The sequence below is a fragment of the Labeo rohita genome, chromosome 18, assembly GCF_022985175.1.
Source record: "Labeo rohita strain BAU-BD-2019 chromosome 18, IGBB_LRoh.1.0, whole genome shotgun sequence".
NCBI classification, from domain to species: domain Eukaryota; kingdom Metazoa; phylum Chordata; class Actinopteri; order Cypriniformes; family Cyprinidae; genus Labeo; species Labeo rohita.
Window position 1 is genome coordinate 12,400,961 of NC_066886.1, and position 23,514 is coordinate 12,424,474.

At 37.3% G+C, this 23,514-nt stretch overlaps 1 protein-coding gene across 1 annotated transcript in view; it reads left to right on the plus strand.

Annotated features, from left to right (window-relative positions):
- smad6b (SMAD family member 6b) overlaps positions 1-18,923 on the plus strand; it is a 33,092-nt gene extending 14,169 nt beyond the window's left edge. Inside the window, exon 4 of the mRNA XM_051134966.1 lies at positions 17,639-18,923. Within this exon, the coding sequence (XP_050990923.1) occupies positions 17,639-18,180 (542 nt within the window). The 3' untranslated portion in view covers positions 18,181-18,923. The remainder of the gene's footprint in view (positions 1-17,638) is intronic.
- Positions 18,924-23,514: the final 4,591 nt, after the last annotated feature.

The following is a 23,514-nucleotide window of genomic DNA, read 5'->3' on the forward strand; positions in this document are numbered from 1 at the left end:
TAAATGATGACGAAATGTTCATTTTCCTTTAAACCAGTGATCGTGAGAAAGTCCGTAGACGTTTTATATAATGCACGTGATGTGAAGACTTTAACCACACTGTATTTTGTCCGTCGCTGAGGTAAACTAGGATCATGGGAGTGACATCAGCCGTATTACGTCTTTTTTACAGCAGAGCTACGAAGGATGAGTTATATAACTTTAAGAGTCTAAACAGCTCTGCACTGGGACAGCTTCAACTGAGCTATCCTTTCCACTCTCTTTCCTAAAAACCCATGCCAGTCCGTATTACAGAAAGACAGAGCGTTCCCACACACGCACACGCTGTCCCGCCTGCGTAACGGTGTTACTATGCCAGTGAAAAATGAGCCACAGTGGGGTGGACAGTGCAGGGGCCACCCTTTTGCCCTCCCCCCTCACCTCAGTATCTCTCGCTCTCTCGCTCTTTCCCTCCTTTTATCTTCTTTCTCCCTCTCCCTTATTCCCGTTGCCTGGCACGGGGCCTCAGGTTTCCACCGCAGCCCCAGAGCCTGCCCACACTCCCCCAGGGCCCCAAGTGCTCCAGGATACGGGATGTGGAAATAATGTGACTGGAGTACTTCCACCCTGCCTCCAGAAAATCAGGTTCTGCGGATTGTTTATTTGAGGGGAAGGAGGCCTCAGCCAAACATCCTGTTTTAAAAAGCTTGCCTGGGTTTTGTAGCGCAGGGGCTGCTCAACTACCCCTTTGACGGCAGGGGGAAGCTGAGGAATGTTGAAGAGAAGCCCAGCGGCCTGGAGGTGATGGCTTGGGATGTGCGTTTGTATATGTGTGTGAGACCAAGTGTATCTTATGTTTTTCATTTTGACGGAGAGATGCGCAGCGTGTAAATACAACACGGGCCGTCCCGTGCCGTTATGCCTATACCATACAGCTCTCCTTGAGCATGTGTTCCTGTCCTGAATGACCGACTTCCTCTTCCTCTTACATAACACACGTAAACAAAGCAAACAAATGCTCGTTAGCCAATAGCAGCTGAATTACTCTCCCACATCTATTGTATCTCACAACAGATTCTGGAAAAGATATGCATAATTGTTTATGGTCGTGCTGTTTATGTCTCGCTGAGACTGTATCGTGTTTTTGTCTTTGTTAGTGGGTTTACGTGTGTAAGTACATGCAGCTTGGCCTTCTCGATGAGGAACTGGGCTTGGATTTTAAGGATATTGGATTAAATTGTACCTATTTTCTCACCGCATTGTTTGACCGCTGTAAATATTTCAAGATGTGAAGCATTTTGGAAAAGCAGAGATTTTTTTCCCCCAAAGACTGTATTTGCTGTATTGTTGTGATATCAGTCACATATTTTACAAAATCAATATCAGGAATGACTATGTGAGTCACTATTGGCAGTATGGTAATAGATATTTCTTGTAATTGAGTGTGACATCAATTTCAGCCAGGCTTATTCTTTTAGTCCAATGTGAATTTAGACCTAGATGTCAACAGAAAGCATCAAAATACAGTCAGTGTTTAATTCAGGGGTCATTTTATTTTTTTAATTTTATTTTATTATTATTATTATTATTATTATTATTATTATTTGTATTTAAAAATTATTTTACTGTAATATTTTTATTTTATCTATTTTATTTTACATTTTTGTATTTACAGTCTATTTATTTATTTTTTTTATTTTATGTATTTAAAAATATTTTATTGTAAATATTTGCATTTAAAATTATTTCTGTTTTAATTATTTTTATTTTAAATACTTTTATTTACAAATGATTTTATTTTATTTTAAATATTTATGCCAAAATGCAGTCACGGTATTTAATCCACGGATCATTTTTATTATTATTTTTTTATTTTATTTTAAATATTGGTATTTAAAAGTTGTTTTTATTTTATTTTATTTTAAATGGTTGTATTATTTTATTTTAAATTGTTTTATTTTATTATTTTACTTTAATTTCATTTTATTTTAAGTATTTAAAATGTATTTTAGTTTATCTTAAATAATTGTATTTAAAAATATTGCAGTCACAGTATTTAATCCAGGGGTCATTTTTATTTTTATTTTATTCTGTTTTAAAAAATATTATTTTGTTATTGTATATTTTATTTTATTTGAAATATTTGTATTTAAACATTATTTTATTTTATTTTATTTTAGATATTTGTATTTACAAATTATTTTTATATTATTTATTTTATTTAAAATTTTTGTATGTACAATGTATTTTTATTTTATTTCAAATATATATGAAAATGCAGTATTTAATCCAGTGGTTATTTTTATTTTACTCTATTTTATATTTTAAAATGTATTTTAAATATTTGCATTTAAAAGTTGTTTTTATTGTATCGTATTTTTCATTTTATTTCAAATATATATCAAAATGCAGTCGCAGTATTTAATCCAGGGGTCATTTTTTATTTTATTTTATATTTTATTTTAAATATTTGCATTTAAAAGTTGTTTTTATCTAAATGCAGTCGCAGTATTTAATCCAGGGGTCATTTTTATTTTATTTTATTTTATTTTATTTTATTTTATTTTATTTTATTTTATTTTATTTTATTTTATTTTATTTTATTTTATTTTATTTCATTTCATTTCATTTCATTTTATTTTATTTGCACCATGCGTATTTATCATCCAGTATATGACCGACGTGTCTGTCCATTTCAAAAGCGAAAAGAGTTTGTGTAAAACTGCAGACCGTTCATACAGGTAATCATTTCCTCACTCAGCCCACCCCCACCCAGTAATGAGTAAGTGATCGAGTCCTGCAGTGCGCTCTGGGAAGGCTAGGGCAGCCCATCTCTCCTCTCCCTCCACCCTGCACGCCGCTGCGCCTGCCTGCCTCCTCCAATAGAGCCATTCATTCAGTCCGGGCCACGGGGTTAGGGAAACAAATAAAGAGGCAGCCATGCCATTAAAAATGTATGGAATGTCCAACTGTTAGTTTAGTGTTTTAGCGAGCCTCCTCTCAAGGCTGCGGAAGGGGGAACAATACTCTGTTCAGTGACCGTCACCGTAAAAGCGTTTGCTTTCGCTTTCAGCTGGCCTGCGCCCAGAGGGTAGCCTGGCAAAAAAAAGGTGCCAGTAGTAGATGCAAAAGCCGTTTTTATTTAGGATCACCGGTAATTCCTGCGCTTGGCACCGCGATGGACAAGCGGTGATTTAGGCCTGCGGTTTGATTGCCTTGCTAAAATAAAGTGAAGAATGTTTTCCCCCCTTCCTCCCTAGAGGAACATTGACAGTTGTGCAGGGACCTATGGCAGTCAGTATTTTTAAAACTGGGAGAGCCAACGCATTCCTCTGGCCTGCAGAATGCACTGTGTGGATTAACTGCAGGGGCCCATGGAGTCCGACATCCTCACGTTAACCTTCATTAAAAGACAGACGTGGAGAAACGGACACGATGTGTGGGGTATAATGGTGCGCTAGTCTTCGAATGTTTAGTTCACCGCCAGGGTGTGAGTAATTTTATGATGTAATGTTATTCTCACACTGGATACATTTGTCACAAAGCATTTTTAATGTGTAATTTCTTAGTTTTGTTTTTCTGTTTCTTCCTTGCTTTTTTCCACAAGTTTAGCCAAGCAGTGATGATGGTCTCTTGTTTTAGAAACGGGTGCTACAATCAAAAGGGTTGAAGGCAGTGCACACTTGTCAGGCTAAGTCATATTGGCACGGGCAATTTTTTGGATTTTTCCAGAACTCTGTGAGAAGAGTTGTTTTTTCCCCCTTGTGTTTGCTGCTCAAAATTATGGAAATATTATTCAGACTAACCGAGCAGGATACGCATGTCATAAGCTGAGCTCACAAAGGGGGACTTCTATTATACTAGCACAGAAGTCAATCGAGTTCAACACCTACTATCTAAAATTTAGTTACGTATAGGACCCTATGAAATCCATTTTATTTTTTCCGTTTTAACTTTTCTAGACTCGGTTTTGATGGTTAGATCAAATAGTACTAATCAAAAAGCATGTTTAATTAATTGAGATCACAAAGCTTTATGTACGTTTATTTATTTTTTCTCATATTTAGTTTTATTTTCACCAAATTCTATGTTTTCCATTCATTTTTTCTGGATTCTGTTTTAATGGTTTCATTACATTTAAAAAACGAATTTATTATTATTTTATGTCTTCTTTTTCAGAAATACTGTGTTGTGTATTTACATTTTTTCTGGTAAATAAATTCTGGTAAATATTACTTAAAAATAATATTTTAATAATAATTGTATTAGTACAATAGTTTTTCTCAAAAGAAACGGTAAAATGCTTATGAAGTGACTCTCAGAGCAGTTTTAGAGATTGTTTATGTGTTTGTTTGCGAGTGATTGTTTTATTTTCTTCCATTTTAACTTTTCTAGACTCTGTTTTAATGGTTACATTAAATTTTATTAATCAAATGCATGTCTAATTATCATTAAACGTACACCATTTAACAGCAATTTATTAAAAGTTTAACAAAAATTAAATTTTAAGGCCCTATGAAATACATGTATTTTTTTTTCTCAAATGTAGTTTTATTTTTACCAAATTCTGTGTTTTCCATTAATTTTCTGAATTCCATTTTAATGGTTTCATTAAATTTTAATAATCAAAAGCATCTCTAAATAATTGATTTTATGATTTTATTGATTTTTTTTTCTTTATTTATTTCTTCTTTTTCAGAAATACTGTGTTGTGTATTTACACTTTTTTCATAAATAAATTCTGGTAAATAATTTTTCTCGTAAATATTCCTTAGAAATAATGTTTTAATAAAAGATTTATTATTAGTAGTAGTACTATCATTACATTAAGTACGATTTTTCTGTCACACTTTCTTCGAGTTAAACTGAACTTTTATTTTGACAGGTTGCTGTGAAGACCTTTAAGTTTCTGTTTGTATATATATGACAATAGTTTTTCTCAAAAGAAACAGTAAAATGCTCATGAAGTACTGTAACTCTCAGGGCATTGTTTATGCGTTCATGTACTCATATATTGAGGTGACAGAGGCTGAAAATATTTCAGTATATGTGTAGCAAACGAAACAACATGCAGGATTCACATTTAAATAGTATTTTGTGGCTTAATATTCACTATCCACATCGTGTTTTGATTTAAATGTACTGATCTGCTTTTGATTTATTCATCCAAAATTCTGTGACATTCTGTGTTATACAGTAAATTCCATTTTTATGACAGGATTCCGTGATTCCGTCCACGTTTTCCAACTTATAGGGTCCTGAATTACATACAGTTAACTTTTGACTCTCACATATTTCACCTAGTGGCCAGGTATTGCAAAATAGTCAGCTTACTCTAGTGACCAAAGAAGAACCCGTCTGTTTTCTTAACATTTAAGAGTCCTTGATCCTCACGCTAATGACTGCAAAACAGATAAGGAACGAGAGATAGAGATATAGCGAGAGAGACAGGCCTGGCGATCAAACTGCAATCACTCACTCTTTCACTCACTTAGCCGCAGCACATTCTCTGATGTGATTAGTGGTATGACGAAGCACACTGTACCTGTTTTAGTTTGCCCTGTTGGTCAATCTAAGCGCGGAACAAAAGACTCCCTCAGAGACACAAAACGGGATTTGTGAGCACCCGAGAGCAAGAGGAACACTAAGTTGATCTGCGCTAACTGGACGTATTTGCTCTGTGTCCAGAGTTTGGTCTCTCTTTCTAAATGCAATTACAGCCCTCAATGGGGAGTTCATGCCATACCTCAGTGGCCCTTATTGAGGACTTGGAAAACCCACAGCAAACAAGCCTATTCACTTCGGCTTATTGTGGGGTATTTCATGGATTTTAGTGGTATTTTGAGGTAAACATGTCTGGGGGGAGTGTCTATTAAAGTATATGGTATGGTGTGCCTCAAGGCTATGTCATTGGTCCTTGGCTATTTCAGGCTTTCTGTGTCTTTGTCTTGCTTTTGCTTGTCTTGTTTTTTTTTTCTACCTAACAAGCTGTTTTAAAGCCTTCTATAGCTATAGTTTGAAATACTTTCATGTTTGTGTTTCAACTTTTTGAACTGTTTTTTTTTTAAAGAAATCTCTTCTGCTCACCAAGCCTGTATTAAACAGTAACATTTTGAAATATTTTTACCATTTAAAATAACTGTTTTTAATTTGAATATATTTTAAAATGTAATTTATTCCTGTGATTTCAAAGCTGATTTTTTAGCATCGTTACTTCAGTCACACGATCCTTTAAAAATCCTAATATTCTGATTTGCTGCTCAAAAAAAACATTATTAATAGTAGAATTTTTCAGGTTTGTTTTACTTAGAACAGCATTTATCTAAAATAGAAATCTTTTGTAACATTATAAATGTCTTTATCATCACTTTTGATCCATTTACAGCATCTTTGCTAAATAAAAGTATTCAAGCATTTATTTCCCAAAAATTATACTGACTCCAGGCTTTTGAATGGTATAGTGTACAATGTTACAAAAACTTTTTATTTCAGATAAATGCTGATCTTTGGATCGTTCTATTCATCATAGAATCCTGAAAAAAATGTACTTAAATGTTTTAAATATTGATGATAATAATAATAAATGTTTCTTGAACAGCAAATCAGCATATTAGAATGATTTCTGAAGGATCATGTGACACTGAAGGTTTTCGTAATGATGCTGAAAATTTAGATTTGATCACAGGAATAAATTACATTTTAAAATATATTTATACGTTATTTTAAATAGTAAAAATATGTCAGAATTGTACAGTTTTTGCTGTACTTTGGATCAAATAATGCAGGCTTGGTGAAGAAACATTAAAAATCTTACTGTTCAAAAACTTTTGACTTGCAGTGTAAAATCAAAATATATAATATAAATTCTAATTAAAAATAATAGTTTTTCTAATAATCATGTGAATTTAATTTATATGCACTTATGTAACAGCACATAGTGATAATCACCCATATTTACTCGTTTAATATTTATAAAACTCTTAATATCTTAAAACCTATTAAAATCTGTCAGTTGGATTTTGCTGTATATATCGCTAAGCCCTGGAGCATTAAACTCTCTCTTCATCCATGCTGACAGATTTGATACCTCACCAAGTATTAGAAGTGCACGCTTGTGCATTTTTAATGGCGAACATAAACAATTTGCTTTGTTTTAGAAAGCAGCTGCGTAGCCACCCGGCACTTTGCGTGACTTCAGGCTTTTGTGACTGAAACAGAAGGCGAAGACGGCATGGCTGTCAGAATGCATTCACTTGAGTGTTTATGATCCGTTGGCCCGATCAATAGCACGCCATCATCTGAGCTGAGTATGTGTCCATCACCTTGCAGATGAGCTGTATCCAAATACACAGCTTTCGCCTTAAATTAACCTGAGCTCGAGAACTGTCTCAACCGCTGGCCAGGCTCCCTGCTCTGAAACCGTACCTGCTGTGGAACATTCAGCTGCCAGAGCCCATTCCCCATTAATGTAACGCTAATATCTTTTATGACAGTAATATTTGTGGTGATCAAAGTCTGGATTTCTGTTAAGTCACACTTAACAGATCATAATCACTTGAATAATAGATGATTTGTGTTTTTTGTATCTTTATTCCTTGAATGACAATACGGATGGCACTAATAAAAATATATTTTTGCATAAACACACATAAGAATTTTTTTTTAATTCTCTTTTTTAGTGTTATTTTATGTGGTTGATCCAGTGAAAATATATGCAGAGTCATTTTTACAGGGTGGTGTAACTTAGTAATTACAATTCTGGGATTTTAACTGCAAGATTTTGGAATGTCCCCATAATAAGTGTACTGTAATTTGCTTTAGATAAAAGTGTTGACTAAATGACAGATAAGTACTTAGTGAAAGGGTTTCATAGTTCATCAGATGTTTACATGGCTTTTCATGGTTTCTTAAATACTATGCAGTCACCTTTAATCTGCTTTTTGCACCTTTAAAGTGCTAAACATTCACACTCAAACACAAACCAATAATCTATCCCACACTCCCATACAGAAGCAGCAGCAGTGTGATTTCTGGGAGTTTGTCCTTTACACTGCCCCGTCTGTTCTCATGGTAAAGGAATTCGCTTTGGATCCCCTAGCCCTTCTGGCTGAGTCTCACCCGTGGAGATCAGTACACAGATCTTTGGGTCTTCGCACCGTTTGACTCGGCTGTGGAAATCACGGCAGAGGCCCAGCGATCTGACCTGGGGAGACCGCATACTCGTTCATTTGTTGCTCTGGGCTCAGATGGCCCATGTGTTGAAATGTCAACACTAGTGAGTGTTAAGGAATCCAAAGAGGCAGGGCAGCAGCGGTCGTCGGTAAATCTGACTAGCTAAGCTGTGCTTTATATGGGTCTGAGGTGTGAATCTTACACACATTTGACCAAGTCGTCATTAACACTATAGAGCCATAGTGAAGGGATTTAAATACACGCTTGCAATTTGCATTGCAATGCACTCTGTAAATTCAGGTTGTGAATTTTGTTGATCTGCATTTTAATAAAAGATTGCATAGCCCATTCTTGGTTTAAAGGATTAGTTCACTTCCAGAATAAAAATTTCTTCAGTCAAAAAAAATACGATTTTTGAGGAAAACATTCCAGGATTTTTCTCCATATAGTCGATTTAAATGGGAGCCAACGGGTTGAAGGTCTAAACTGCAGCTTCAAAGAGTTCTACACGATCCCAGCTGAGGAATAAGGGTCTTATCTAGCAAAATGATTGGTTATTTTCTAAAAAAAAATTATATAAATATATAAAAATTAATATACTTCTTAACCACAAATGCTCATCTTGCACTAGCTTGACTTAACGCATTACGTTGGAAAAGTCATGCATGACGTAGGCGGAAGTACTGACCCAGTGTTTACAAAGCGAATGTGCAAAGAAAGTCAAACATCCTTTACCAAAAAAAGGTAAAACAACGATGTTGGTTGATTTTGACGTTGCACTGTAAAATAATTTGTTACCCCGCTGCCTTAAAATTTAAAGTTCAGTCAACTCAAAAAAAGTTTAGTCAACTTGAAATGTTAAGCTTTACTAACTGACAACTTGTATATTTGAGTTGATTCAACTAACAATTTTAAGGCAGCCAGGTAACAAACACAGATTTTAAGTTTAACAAACCAATTTTTTAGTGTAGTCAACTCGAATTTCTAAGTTGTCACTTTTTACAACTTAACATTTCAAGCTGACTAAACTTATTTGAGTTCACTGAACTTAAAGTTTTAAGGCAGCAGGGTAACAAGTTATTTTAAGGTTCTTTGCTACTTCTGCTTAACGCGATTATGTAATGCATGAAGTCATTGGTGCGCATCGCAGAGCTAGTGCAAGATGAGCATTTGTGGTTAAAAAGTACGGTAATTTTGTTTACGCTAGATAAGACCCTTATTCCCTAGCTGGGATCATGTAGAGCACTTTGAAGCTGCATTGAAACTACACATTGAACCGCCAACCAACCCGCTGACCATCATTAAAGTCCACTATATTGAGAAAAATCCTGGAATGTTTTACAAAAAAACTTATTTTCTTTTTGACTGACATCTTTGATGACAGGAAATATTTATTCTGGAAGTGAACTAATCCTTTAAATATAGGGTTGCAGAAGTGAATAAGTAATGATAATCAAAACTGTCATTTTGTTTTCCTGGTGTCTTTAATCCTCTCTCAGAAATGGAATAGAGTTATTCTCCCAGCATGATTCCTCTGCTTTCTGCCACCTTAAATATGTTGTCAGCAATGGAAGTAAGGAGCCTGAGAAAATGGTAAAAACTCTAAAATTAATGAAGTGAAGGGAAGAAAAGGAGAGCGGGTCAAAGAGAAAGAAACCCATCTGTGTGAGAGTGCCGCCCCAGTTAGTGCGTCTGGCTGATAAAGCAGTCTTTGATGGCAGAGATAGTACAGACGCCAGCCTAAATGTGGCCCGTTAGTGTGTTGTAAGTCGCCCTGTAGTGATAGTTGTCTAAAAAATCAGAGCTGTACCAAAGAGAGGCCGGAGGGAGGGAAGCACGGCGGCATTGTTTGTTATGTTTCACTTTTTCCCCCGGTCCAGGCAACCGTAATTCCAGCTTCCCTCTCTGACCCCAGCGAGAAGAAGAATGCCCAGGCCTGTCAAGAGTGGCGTCAAAAGATGAATTCTGTCCACCATAAAACTTCACTGTGCTCTCTCGTTCTGTTTCTCCTGCTCGCATAAACACTCTCTGTCTTTCTCCCCCTCCGCCTGTCAGCGCAGTGGTACAGTCTAATAGCTGGAGGGAATCTAATCCTTGGCACAGGATAAGAGACTCAGACTCCCCCTCCATTCCCTCCCTCTCCATCTCTCTCTCTCTCGCTCGCTCGCTCTCAGTTCAGTTCAATTCAAGAAAGCTTCGCTGCCATGAATGTTAGGATCACATTATTTCCAAAGCAACAGTGTCTCTCTCTCTCTCTCGTCTCTCTCGTCTCTTTCCCTCTCTGGTTAAAGGGTCTGGCAGGAGTGCTGTGGAGGAATGAGTTCATCTTTTCAGAATTCCCTGGATTAGAGGGGATGAAAAAGACAGGGATGTGGGCCTGTAGTTTGGTGGGAAGAGATGACAAGCTGCTGTTTTTCCTCTCGATCTTTCTCTCGCTCTGGATCTGCCCAGAGCCCTATGGACGTGTGTTTACCCCGAGGCGGTTCTTTTCTTGCCTTTTCTCCTCCCTGCGTGGTGCTTTTAAAAGCATTAGTGGATAATCACATAGTATCGCCATTGAAATCAACCCCCTTTTGTGTACTTAGAGTTAATTACCTCCAACTCACCCCAAATGAATTTTTTTTGGTGTGGTGTGGAGGGTGGGGTGTGTGTTTGTGTGTGTGTGTGAGCAGATCCTCCAAATCTCTTTTCGCTCTTTTTTCTTTTAGTCGTTCCACCTCACATGAAGACTCGCTCCTGTGCATCTGCGAAAATGTAACCCGAGACATTGTTTGAAATACAATATGATCAATGTATGGTCCACATTTTTTCATGCATAATTCATTTTATACCATTCCTGTTGTCTTTGTTTATAATGCACTGCATAAACACAACGGGGCAAATTCTTGTTCTTTCCTGTTCACTAAGGTGCACATTTAATGATTTAATATACTTACATTTTTAGAGAACTTTTAATGTTTTTGAAAGAAGTCTCTTATGCTCACCAAAGCTGCATTTATTTGATTTATAAATCAGTAAAAACAGTAATATTGTGAAAGAATATTACAGTATACAGTTGAAGTCAAAAGTTTACATACACCTTGCAGAATCTGCAAAATGTTAATTAGGTTACCAAAATAAGAGGGATCATACAAAATGAATGTTTTTTTTTTTTTTTTCTTAAATGACCCCTTTCAAAAGTTTACATACGCTTGGTTCTTAATACTGTGGTGTTGTAACCTCAATGATCCACAGCTGTGTTTTTTTGTTTAATGATAGTTGTTCATGAGTCCCGTGTTTGTCCTAAACAGTTAAACTGTCCCCTGTTCTTCAGAAAAGTCCTTCAGGTCCCACAAATCGTTTTTTCAGCATTTTTGTGTATTTGAACCCTTTCCAGCAATGACTGTATGATTTTGAGATCCATCTTTTTTACACTGAGGACAACTGAGGGACTCATATGCAACTATTACAGAAGGTTCAAACACTCACTGATGCTCCGGAAGGAAAAACGATGCATTAAGATCCAGGGCTGTAAACTTTTGAACGGAATGAGGATGTGTACATGTTTCCTCTTTTGCCTAAATATCACTTTTTTTTTTTATTTAGACTTAAACCAAAATATAAATTTACAAATTAAATATACTTGATCTCATTTTTGCAAACCCAGCTTTGAACGCTAGAGCTACAGGATTAAAAATACCACTCAAAACTATATAAAAACTACATTTAGCCACATTCAAAGCATTCTATAATAGTTAATATACACATAACTGTGACTGCACATCAGTTGAATCCTTGCGCCGTTGCTTGCCAACCGTAAACAACCAAACAATTGTGCTTAACAACACCCCTTAATAACAAGTTTTTCCTCGTCTTGACTTGTCTGTAGCACATCCCACTCGGTATTTTTCACATTACTCCACGTTTCTTCAACGCACGTGTAAATAACGTAAAACGGTCCTGCCCACTGATAGCCGCACGCTGTATATATCCCAATTCCGCCCAGTCCAGCACACACTGTTTTTTTCCCTTTGATGTGAATGTGACCGTCTGGCCTGGGAACAGACTGTGAATTGCATGTTTACCTTACTGATCGAGTAGCACGTCCACCAGGGCATTATGTCCAAGCTCTGAATTTCAAAGGAAATACCTTTGTGGCTGTCTAGCTGAGCGTGTGTGCGTGTTTTGTTCATTTCAGGCTTTGTAAAAGAGCCTGGTATTTGTCTGAAAACAAAATGGAGACTAAATAAAAGACTTGACAAAGTAACCTTTAGTCTCACGGCCTCCTTAAGCTCTTGCTTTGTAAGTCAACAAGGCCCTTTGCAGTTGTTTGATCTCAGCTGGCCATGTTTGCTTTCCTTTGAGCGATTTACTACTCTAATATAATCTTTTCCTTGGTGCGTTTTTGACCAATTTTGCACCTGTGCGCTGTGCGCAGAATGATACTCTTAAACTCCACTGAAGGATTCGCGTGTTTAGTGTGAATCTTTGTGTTTTGCGGTCGTTCCAGCTGAGCTCGGGAAGGGGTCAGGCGCCGCCGTCCCTTCGGAGCCGCTGACAGCGTGTGTCTCTGAGGAGATTGACACTGGCGGAGACAGTTTTGAGAATATAATAACAATAATAACATACTCTACCTTTCTAATGGGTAAACCAAGCTGTTGAAAGGTGCTGGGGTTAAATGAACGCAGAGAGGCGTAATTGCTCCCAGCTTTTGTCTTCCACCCCTCGTGAAGAGGGAGAAAACTGAAGAACCGTGAGGCGTTCTCACTCCAGTGTGGAAAACACAGTTAGTCTGCCGTTATTATCTGTACTCAAAGTGATGGGCCCACAGCGCTTAAGTGTTGTTAACTAAACTGTTGCTGAGTCATTAAGGTACATGAGTTTAGATGTCCACCGCCTTTGAACTAACACCTACTCGCTGCAGTTGATAGCCTAAATGAGGTTTATTATACTAAAGTACCATCATTGGCTGCGATTAGAGCCGCGGTGCCGTCCGTCTGTCTGTCTTTCCTGGTCTGAGTAAGACTGTATTTCCAGCTCTGGCGGCTTGTCAGAGGCTCTTCACTGACTCATGAGCGAGGCCTCCAGGGAAGGGGGAGACAGGAACTCTGTATCCTGCTTGTTGTGTGCTTGCTGATGTGCATTTTCCAGCCCCTACCTGAACACATGCACGCACACACAAACACACTGCCACGCGGTGCAGACATTTAACTTTCTGTCAAGGGCCGAATTTGTTTCTTGAGTTGAAGCGCGCAGATAAATGGCCTGTTGAAGTACAGGATGATGCTGAGCTGACAGACATTGTGCAATATGAATATTCAAGCAAGAAAAATTCAGTTTAGGATGTTGTAGCTGGAAGATGGTTTCTTGTCGGTTTAAGCTGCACTGCAGCAGTACTTTTTCAGTTTGTTATATTGTGCATCATTTTGTATATGATATTTTATTGAAGAAAATGGATACAATAATAAATAACTTTATATTGGGGCTGTCAAGCGATTAATCACAATGTATTATCATTTTTATATAATTTATATTATATATAAATACAAATATTTTGTACATAAATAACATATTTCTCTTAAATATATACATTATTTTGTGTGCATTTATATATACATAATAAACACAGCACACACACATATATTAGACAAACTTAAACTTTTATTTTGGATGCGATTAATCGCGATTAATCGTTTGACAGCCCTACTTTATATACATGCATTTCATTATATATACCTATACATTGTATGCAAAAGAAATATAGTCATTTAAGTGTATATGTATATACATACATATATTTGCCACTGGGGTTAAAAAAAACCTTTAAAAAAACAATATACAGTATATTCTTTTTAAAACAGTACATTTTAGGTGTTTTAATTAGGTTATTAGATGTTTTATTATATGTTTTCTTCAGTAAAAATATATATACATATTTATATGTATATGTAATATATTGAACAACAAAACCAGTCGTAAGTAGCATGGATAAATCTGTAGCAATAACTTGGGTCAAAATTATAGATTTTTCTTTTATGCCAAAAATTATTAGGATATTAAGTAAAGATCATGTTCCATGAAGATATTTTGTACATTTCCTACTGTGAGTATATCAAAACTTTTTTTTTTTTATTAATATGCATTTATATATGAATTTTATTTGGACAACTTATAAAAGGCAATTTTTTTCTATATTTTTGCACCCTCAGATTCCACATTTTCAAACAGTTGTATCCCGGCCAAATATTGTCATATCCTAACAAACCATACATCAATGGAAAGCTTATTTATTCAGATAATGCATAAATCTCAATTTCAAAAAATGTACCCTTATGACTGGTTTTGTGGTCCAAGGTGGCATATAATGTGTGCAAAAGAAATGCATATATAATACAGTTAAATGTAAGCTAAAATTTGCTAGTATGGTTAAAAAAAAAAAAAAAAACTTAGAAATAAGTTCACCTTTAAAATAGTGTTAAAAATAAAATAGCTTTAAATAGTTCAAAAATAAATAATAAATAAAATACATTTTAATATTCAGTTAAGTCTTAATTAGCTTTAAATAGTTTTAAAAATGTAATAGTTTAAAATAGTTTAATAGTTAAATAATAAATAAAATACATTTAAAAAAACTCTAGTTGGTATAAAAAAGACTTAATTAGCTTTAAAATAGTTTTTAAAATTGAATAGTTTAAAAGAGTTTTAAAATAAAAATAAATAATAAATAAAATACTTTTTAAAAAACTCTAGTTGGTTTTAAAAAAGTCTTAATTGGCTTTAAAATAGTTTTAAAAATTAAATAGTTTAAAATAGTTTAAAATAAATAATAAATAAAATACAGTTGGGTAAAAAAAAAGTTTTAATGTTTTGTTTTATAGGTTTTTACAATGTTTAGAAATGTTTACTGTAAAATTAAGCTAATAAAGGCAAACCGCTAATAAATGTATTGATATTTTTTGCAATGTGATCTCTAGCTGGTGGACACACTACCATATTACAAAAAACTGGTGATTTGTTGCTGGTCCAGGATGGTCCAACTAAGACCAGCTAGAAACCATCTACCATGTTCTAATCTCCGACTGGATTTTTCAGCAGGGAGTGTGACGGAAAAGTAAACTTGAAAAACAAAGAGATGGCACTGGCTGGTTTTGAGTTCTAAGATTCTAATGAGTTTGCCCGATTAGTTCTCTTCCTTCCCCGTCTCCTTTTTCCCACTGACACACACTCACACGGCACCGCTCAGGCAAGAACAGCCAAAACACACACTCCTCTCTCAAACACAAACATTGGCTGATATTCTCTTCAGCTCTAATATACTTAAAACACATGAACACACATGCACAACACCCTCAGGAAAAGGGCCGGTCTCTGGGCTGAGCATTGTTCGCTCCCAAGCTAAACATTAAATAGATTATTAACCTTTAATCTTTGCACCTCTGTTTAAACCCACAGAACAGGCAGCGCAGACTCAACCACCCCCTTTCTGTGTCTCTCGCTCACATTAAAACGGGGGGCATTAATCATATCACAGCACTTCGGCCATGTGAAACTTCCTGCCGCATTGTTTCGTTTTTTGCATCTCATTGATTTAGGTATAAGTTCAAATGCAGGCCTCATTAGGTGGCATAGCTGGAAGCATGTTTTCCTGTATCCTTTCTGTTGACCTAACATAGAGCTACTGACTTAACATAGATGCTTTGTGGAGAACACTCTGCACAATTATTATGATTTATTCACAGCATTCTCCCCAAAGTGGAGACAAAACAGCCAACGCAAAGGTTTCATTAGACCACTCGGGCAGAAAAAACACCTTGCAAGCTCAAAGAGGATGTAAGGAATTCTGTAATGTTAACACGCAGGGGCCCAGTGCAAGGGGCCGCTTCGGTAAAGAGCAGCGAGTTTAAAGTCAGTCCTGATTCCACATCTCCAAACAGTTGTCCTATAATGTATTTCTGGGTTTGTTCGAGGTGTTTATTTTTTCAGTGTGTTTTGTATGCACGAGTGTGTATGTGTTTGTGTTGATTGTCTGTCTTGGCACTGGATAGTTCACCCAACAATGCAAATTCTGTCAATATTTATTCACCTTCATTTATTTTCAATCTGAACACAGATTAAGAGTTTTGAAGAACCTTTATGCACCTCTACTCTATACAACGACCAAATAGGTTCATGTTGCATCTTACAAGACTTTTACACTATATTCCAAGTCTTCGAAAGCCATGCAGTTAAGGCTGTCAAATGATTAATTGCAATTAATCACATGCAAATTGCATGCAAAATGCAAAAAAAAGTTTGTTTACATACTATATGTGTGTACTGTGTATATTTATTATGTGTATATAAATACACACGCATACATGTACATATTTTTTACAAATATTTATATATATTATACTATAATTTGGATTATATATAAATATAAATATTTTATATATAAATCTAAAATAGTTTTCCAAATAGGAATAGGAAATACAGTGCACCGTTTGGAGCATGACAGCATTGGTTATTGTGAACTCTTGTTATGTAATGAAGAGCTTAATAAAGATTCTTAAACTTTCCTACAATTGTTTTTCACCCAAAAAAAAGGACAGCATACTGGTTTCGAATGACATGAGGGTGAGTAAATTATGTCAAAAGTCTCATTTTTTAATGACCTGGGCATTTGTTCGACCCTCAGAGTTCAACCACAGCAAGTGACTGAACAGAGACTATAGACCTGGCTCTTAACCTGGCCCTGCCAATGGCTTCTCAGGGCCGAAATAATGGCATCACTCAATGTGCAAGTTAATCTGAGCTGATAGCGTGAAGCCTGAGGGGTCAGGGGGTCACAAGCTTGCACTAAGTTGTCAGGGAGCTGAAAGCTGTCCCCAGGCCCACAGCGGGAGCTGGCAGGGAGGGGACCCTCCTCTCCACCCAAGCCATCACCACCATCACCCACCCACAGGAATGTGGAGGAGAATAGAGACGGGGGAGGGAGCTGTCGCCGGATATGAGCTCATAGCTTTTCCATATCCCCCCCTTGCACAAATACTTTCTCCCCGGATCAAGAAAGAGCGGGCAGAAATGCGTGGCGCATTGTACTTGGAAATGTTTAAGAGCGTGTGTGGCTGAGATAGACACGTATTGAGGGAGTTGTAACTCACTCAGGGTTTGGCACCAAACGCAGTCCGCAGACAGACTCCCAAGCCATGAAAGTGAATTAAATGAGCTGATTTAAAGGGTTTTTGGTTGTTCTGTATAAGGAATGGATTTTTTGGAGCGTATAAGCTTCAACTAGACTATTTTGTAATGTCATATAATAATATTTGTTGTGTTTTGGGGTTTCAGCTTCACTTTCAGCTTTCTTTGGCATGCAATACACAAGTAAATAACTAATAAGTTAAGTTTTGAAGTAGCGCCCTCTTGAGGCAGCACATGACAGTGCAGCAACTCTACTTAATAAACCTTCTCTAACCATCTTTTCATTTAGTTTGCATTGTAACCAACCCGTTCTCTTTTCTTGTTTCAGATGCCAGTCTGTCACCTGATGCCCCCAAGCAGAGTCATTGGTGTAACGTGGCGTACTGGGAGCATCGGACACGGGTGGGCCGCCTCTACACGGTGTACCAGCCCGCCGTCAGCATTTTCTATGACCTACCTCAAGGCACGGGCTTCTGCCTCGGCCAGCTGAGCCTGGACCAGCGCAGCAGCACCGTGCAGCGGACGCGCGGCAAGATCGGCTACGGCTTGCTCCTCAGCAAAGAGCCAGATGGAGTCTGGGCCTACAATCGCAGCCAGCACCCCATCTTCGTCAACTCACCCACCTTGGACGTACCAGGGAGCCGTAGTTTGGTGGTGCGCAAGGTGATGCCCGGCTACTCCATCAAAGTGTTCGACTACGAGCGCTCGTCCATGCTCAGGCAGGGGGCCGAGTCTGAGCTGCTAGACGGACCGTATGACCCGAACAGTGTGCGGATCAGCTTCGCGAAAGGCTGGGGCCCTTGTTACTCCCGCCAGTTCATCACTTCCTGCCCGTGCTGGCTCGAGATCCTCCTCAACAACCACAGATAACACATACACACATGGACTCAATTGTGTTGAGAGACTTTCGGACTCCACAGACTATCCCAAATATCATCTACTTAGATTTAATATAAAGTTTTATATATTATAAGAAATATATATTATACTTGTAAATACTGGAGTCATTTTTACGATGTAATTATTTATGTATGGTGCAATGTGTACATGGACAAGAGGAAAAAAACGGGAAATGCACTTTGGCTTATATATTATATATATAAATATCTATAAAGATAAAGAATCTTTCAATACCAATTTGAAAAATTATACAGCAAAAATAGGAAGAGCCTGGTTTTGGTGTATAGTTTTCATATACTATTAATATCCAGATGAAAAGCTAACACCATTCACACATTGATAATAAAGTATTCGCATAATATTGTCGTGCTTTCTGTCTTTTACTTTTGTTTAAAAATATTTCATTCTAAATGGTTATCTTACATGAGTACTGCATGGTTTCTTCAAAGACCTAAATAATCGTTTTTTTTTCTTGGTGTGAAAACATCTAAAGAACCATTTTCCACTGAAAAGAACCTTTTGTGCAATGAAAAGTTTAATGGATGTTCATTCGTGGAACCATTGATGCCAATTTTTATTTTTAAGAGTGTAAGCTGTCATCTTCATCTGATAATAGGCTTTGTGTTTTATCACGATTGTATTTTACACGGCGTCCCAACCCAATGCAACTTCTTTCCAGCATTGTTCTGGGAGGCCCTGTCCACCATGAAATCTGATTGGTCATAACAGTACATTAAACCTTAAAAATCCTTCCGATTGGCTGTTTAATGTAATGTAATGTTGCTTCTCACTGGAAATTTTGTGCCTGGTTAGGACTTGGTCTTGCAGACAACCTGCTGTTCAAACAAACCATCACTATGGAAGTGAAAAGAAATCCACGCTACTGAGTTTTCACTGAGTTTTCAAACCGGGGCTTTGGGCATTGGCTGTCAGTCTAAAAATTGTTCAAACCTCTGGAATTAACATTGTGAAACCGAGGGAGGTCGTTTCAGTGGCGCAGTTATTTCAGGCATCAATCTCGCTTTTCGCCGTAGAGCCAAGCTCACATCTACACGTTGGTTGAGAGGAGATTGCAGCCAGAGTTCCTTGAGGTCCTTGAGAGCCTTGCTGGCCGGTGTTGAAGAGAGAGGAGGAGTTTTTCAGAAGAGAAGATGATGTATCCTCAAGCATGGCTTCCTCTCTGCTCTGTCCCTGCAGCTCCTAGCCGACTAGCCTCCACAGCGGCCGTGGTCAGTGGTTTATGGGCCCAGCTGCGCTTCTTTCTTCTGCGAGGGAAGAGGTGGTGGCTCCCGTCCCAGTGCATTGATATATCTCCATGAATGCACATGGCAAAACCAAGACCTTTAAAAGAAACTATGCACAGGCCAGTAAACTACTTCCAAGGTGGATGTGGTAGGGCTGGCTTCCTTTCTAATTGTGGGTGTTGGTTGTCAAAGTCGCTGGGGGAGAAGAGGAGGGGGCTGTGGACTAACCTGCCAAAAGCCAGTTTGAAAAAAAAAAAACAACAATCTGGTCCACGCAGGCTAACAATGTGTCTGTAAATTTTACAGAGCCGTAAACAAAGAGATGCGCGACACTGGAGGTATTGCAGAAACGGCTTTGCCATCTCACACGGAGAGCAAAGCTCTTTCTCCCTATGCGCCGTCTGCCGCCTGCCCCGTGCCGAGTTCAAACGGCCCAGAGGAGTGGCTCCTCTAACTGCAACTGGGGGCCATTATCCTGCTCCTTTGTGTCTGCTTTATGGGAAGAGGGCCCAGATCACCACTCGGGGAGGAACTGGCAGACTATTATACTGGGCAGGGCTACAGCCTGAGACACATAGTACACAGATTACACAAGGCACCTCAGTGGGTACAAAAGGGGGCCTAATTAGACCAGGCCTGGGTAGGGTCCAGAGAAATAGCGAGAGCAAGAGCTACCAGGCCTGGGAACGCGCCCTGCTCCTCAGCAGCTCCAGCGTGGAGTGAGTAAGTGAGGGACGGATGGGGGGAGATAGAAAAAGGAGGAGGAGAAACGGAAAAGCCATGTAAGCAGCTTTGCAAGTGTGCCGCTACCTCAGGGATGGTATTGATTAACGGGGTTTCAGAGCGTTCTCGCTGCCAAAGATGTCTTAAGCTGCTATGAGCTGGTGAGGGCTAAGCACGCCATTTTGTTTGTCCCGTTAATGTACAGTTCAGTGGCCTTTGTGCCTCACAAAAGTTCTTTAGAATGTCCTTTCTCCCTTCTTTCTCCGTTAATTTAATTAAAAAAGAGACTTTTTTGTCTCTCAAACGTAGACATGCTTAATTTCCCTGCTTCTCAGATCTTCTTGCTAAGAAAAGACATGATAATTTCATATGTTTCCTCTAGCATTTGAGAAAGTTAGGGTAGGTGATTTCAGAAAGGTTACCAATAGGCCAAACTGGAGTAAACATCACAGTTACTGTTGAGGTCAAAAGTTTACATACACCTTACAGAATCTGCAAAATGTTAATTGTTTTACCAAAATAAGACGGATCATACAATGTGCATGTTATTTTTTTATTTAGTACTGACCTGAACAAGATATGTCACATAAAAGACGTTTACATGTAGTCCACAAGAGAAAATGAGAGTTGCATTTATAAAAATGACCCTGTTCATAAGTTTACATTACAAAATGATGCATTAAGAGCCAGGGGTGTAAACTTTTGAACAGAATTAAGATGTGTACATTTTTCTTATTTTGCCTAAATATCAAAAATGTTTATTTAGTACTGCTCTTCAGAAGCTACAGAAGATATTTACATAAAACGATTTCACCCCCGGCTCTTAATGCGTCGTGTTTCCCTTTGAAGCATCAGTGAGAATTTGAACCTTCTGTAATAGTTGCATATGAGTGCCTCAGTTGTATTCAATTTGAAAAGATGGATCTCAAAATCATACAGTCATTGTTGGAAAGGATTCAAATACACAAAAATGCTGAAAAACCAATGAATTTGTGGGACCTGAAGGAGTTTTCTGAAGAACAGCGGGCAGTTTAACTGTTCAGGACAAACAGGGGACTCGTGAACTAAACTAAACAAAAAAACAAACAAAAAACAGCTGGATCATTCAGGTAACAACAAAGTGTATGTAAACTTTTGAACGGAATCATTTTTATAAATTAAACTATTATTTTCTCTTGTAAACATCTTTTATGTGAAATATCTTATTCAGGTCAGTATTAAATAAAAAAAATAACATTTGTATGATCACTCTTATTTTGGTAAAATAATATACATTTTGCAGATTCTTCAAGATGTATGTAAACATTTGACCTCAAATGTACCTGACTTGCAGCTGTGCGTACACTGTTGTGGCAGAAAAACACTGGTAACAAGCAGAGGGTAAAATCCATGGAATAAGAGAAAAAAATATTTTTGTGCCTTTGGATGTCAAAATCGGAATGCAAATCAATTTTTTAGAATACTGTCATCAAAAACGCCAACTAAAGCTAAATGCAGACATTTAAATGGACAGACTATGAATGAAACCTGCTATGATTACACTACTTTTAAAGCATAAATTTGATTTAAACTATAGGTCTACATAATATTCACATATGCAGACATATTGTATTAGCCCTGCAGTTACAGCATGAAATATTATTTAAACCTATAATGTTTTACACAGAATGTACCTATTTTAGACTTTTTTTTCTCTAAAATGCAAGTTTATATCTCCTAATTCTGACTTTATAATTCGATTTAACTCAATAACAGCAAGTTTGTCAACTCTGAGGGAAAAAAGCCAGAGCCGACCGGAAAAGAAAGAATGAAAAGTTGATTTTTTAATTGTAAAAAATCAAAATTGTAAGATATAATCACAGAAATGTGAGGAAAAAAAGTTGAAATGTTGAAATATAAACTCAAATTTACCTTTTTTTATTCTTTTATTCCATTTCTTCCATAGACTGCTGGTTGAAAACGGTCATTTTCTTCAGCGAGATAGGCCCCGCCCACAAAAACCGTTATCACTGTTTGCAAACACTGAATTGGTCTAGTAAGCTAGCTTTGAACGCAAGATCCCGCCTTCCCTGCATAATCACTCTGCGAAGCCACGCCTCCTACAAAACACAAGAACGCGCACAGGCAGATCAAAGGCAAATCAGCGACACGATGAGAGACGGCGTTGGTGAAGGATTGAATGCAGGGATGTCAGATTACTTAATGTTTCATTTACCAGTGAGAACATAAAACAGTACAAAGCGCATAATATAAAAATAATAACGCCTTTTATTCTCGTTCGGTTTTTAACGAGAATTAAACAAGCTGATAACATATGTCTGTGTGAACAGCGTGCACGGAGGTATGCAAATACATAGTTTGATAGGCAGGTAGGACAGCCTATCATAATATTTAGACCGAAGATGCTGATTGGCCAAACATTTTATGGTCCTAGCCTTCCACAGACCATATAAATGCATAAAAATACATTTCGACTTAACTTAATTTGATTGCTATTAGGATGTGAAGACACTTTTAATCAGCATAACAAAAAAAAACCCACATGAGCTTTGAATGAGCAACCTCTGAGTAATGAAATATTGTTTTGAATCGTATCAAGTTTTCACAAATCAAGACTGTTTTAATTGTGTAGACATGCTAAAAGTGGATTTTGTCAGTGTTTAGGAGTGCATATAGCATATAGATTGTTTCAAAGCTAACACATGGACTAAAAACCACAATAATTTTAGATTTTGATGCTATTGGGTCCAATTTCCAGCATCATTCTACACTATAACAATTCCAAAAGTCTCAAAAAAGTATCTTTGAGCTTTTGTGCTTGCTCGTGTCCCGAGCTTGCATCTGACTACTTTTTTAAGCATAGTTAGGAGGCTTTGTGATTATGACATGCTTCTTGCCAAACCCTCAATGAATTCCATAGGCCACAGAGCACAAGATGCTCTCCCTCCTCGAGTCTGCTGCTCCCCTGTTGCATACAGGGTAATTACTGCTAAACACTAAAAATGGACTTGTTTTTGTCACAAACCATCCAGAAAGTGAATTGAAATGATGACAGAGGTAGTCTCGCATACTTGCAACACAGTCTGGTTTTTGTTGAAGCTCATTCCAGAGTCTCCCCCATGGAAGAAAAGAACAAACCAATCTGAACAAACCAACCACAATTTTTGTTTTGCTTTTGTTATGTGTGCAATCTGGAATGCTAAATTTCTGCAACCTTTAGCAATGTGTTTTTCTCCAGATCCTGAATTTTAGCATCTCTTCCCCAGGTGCAGGCGGCTGCCTTTAATCTTAGATATATGAATTAGTCAGTTGCACTGATGACATGCTTATAATTTTA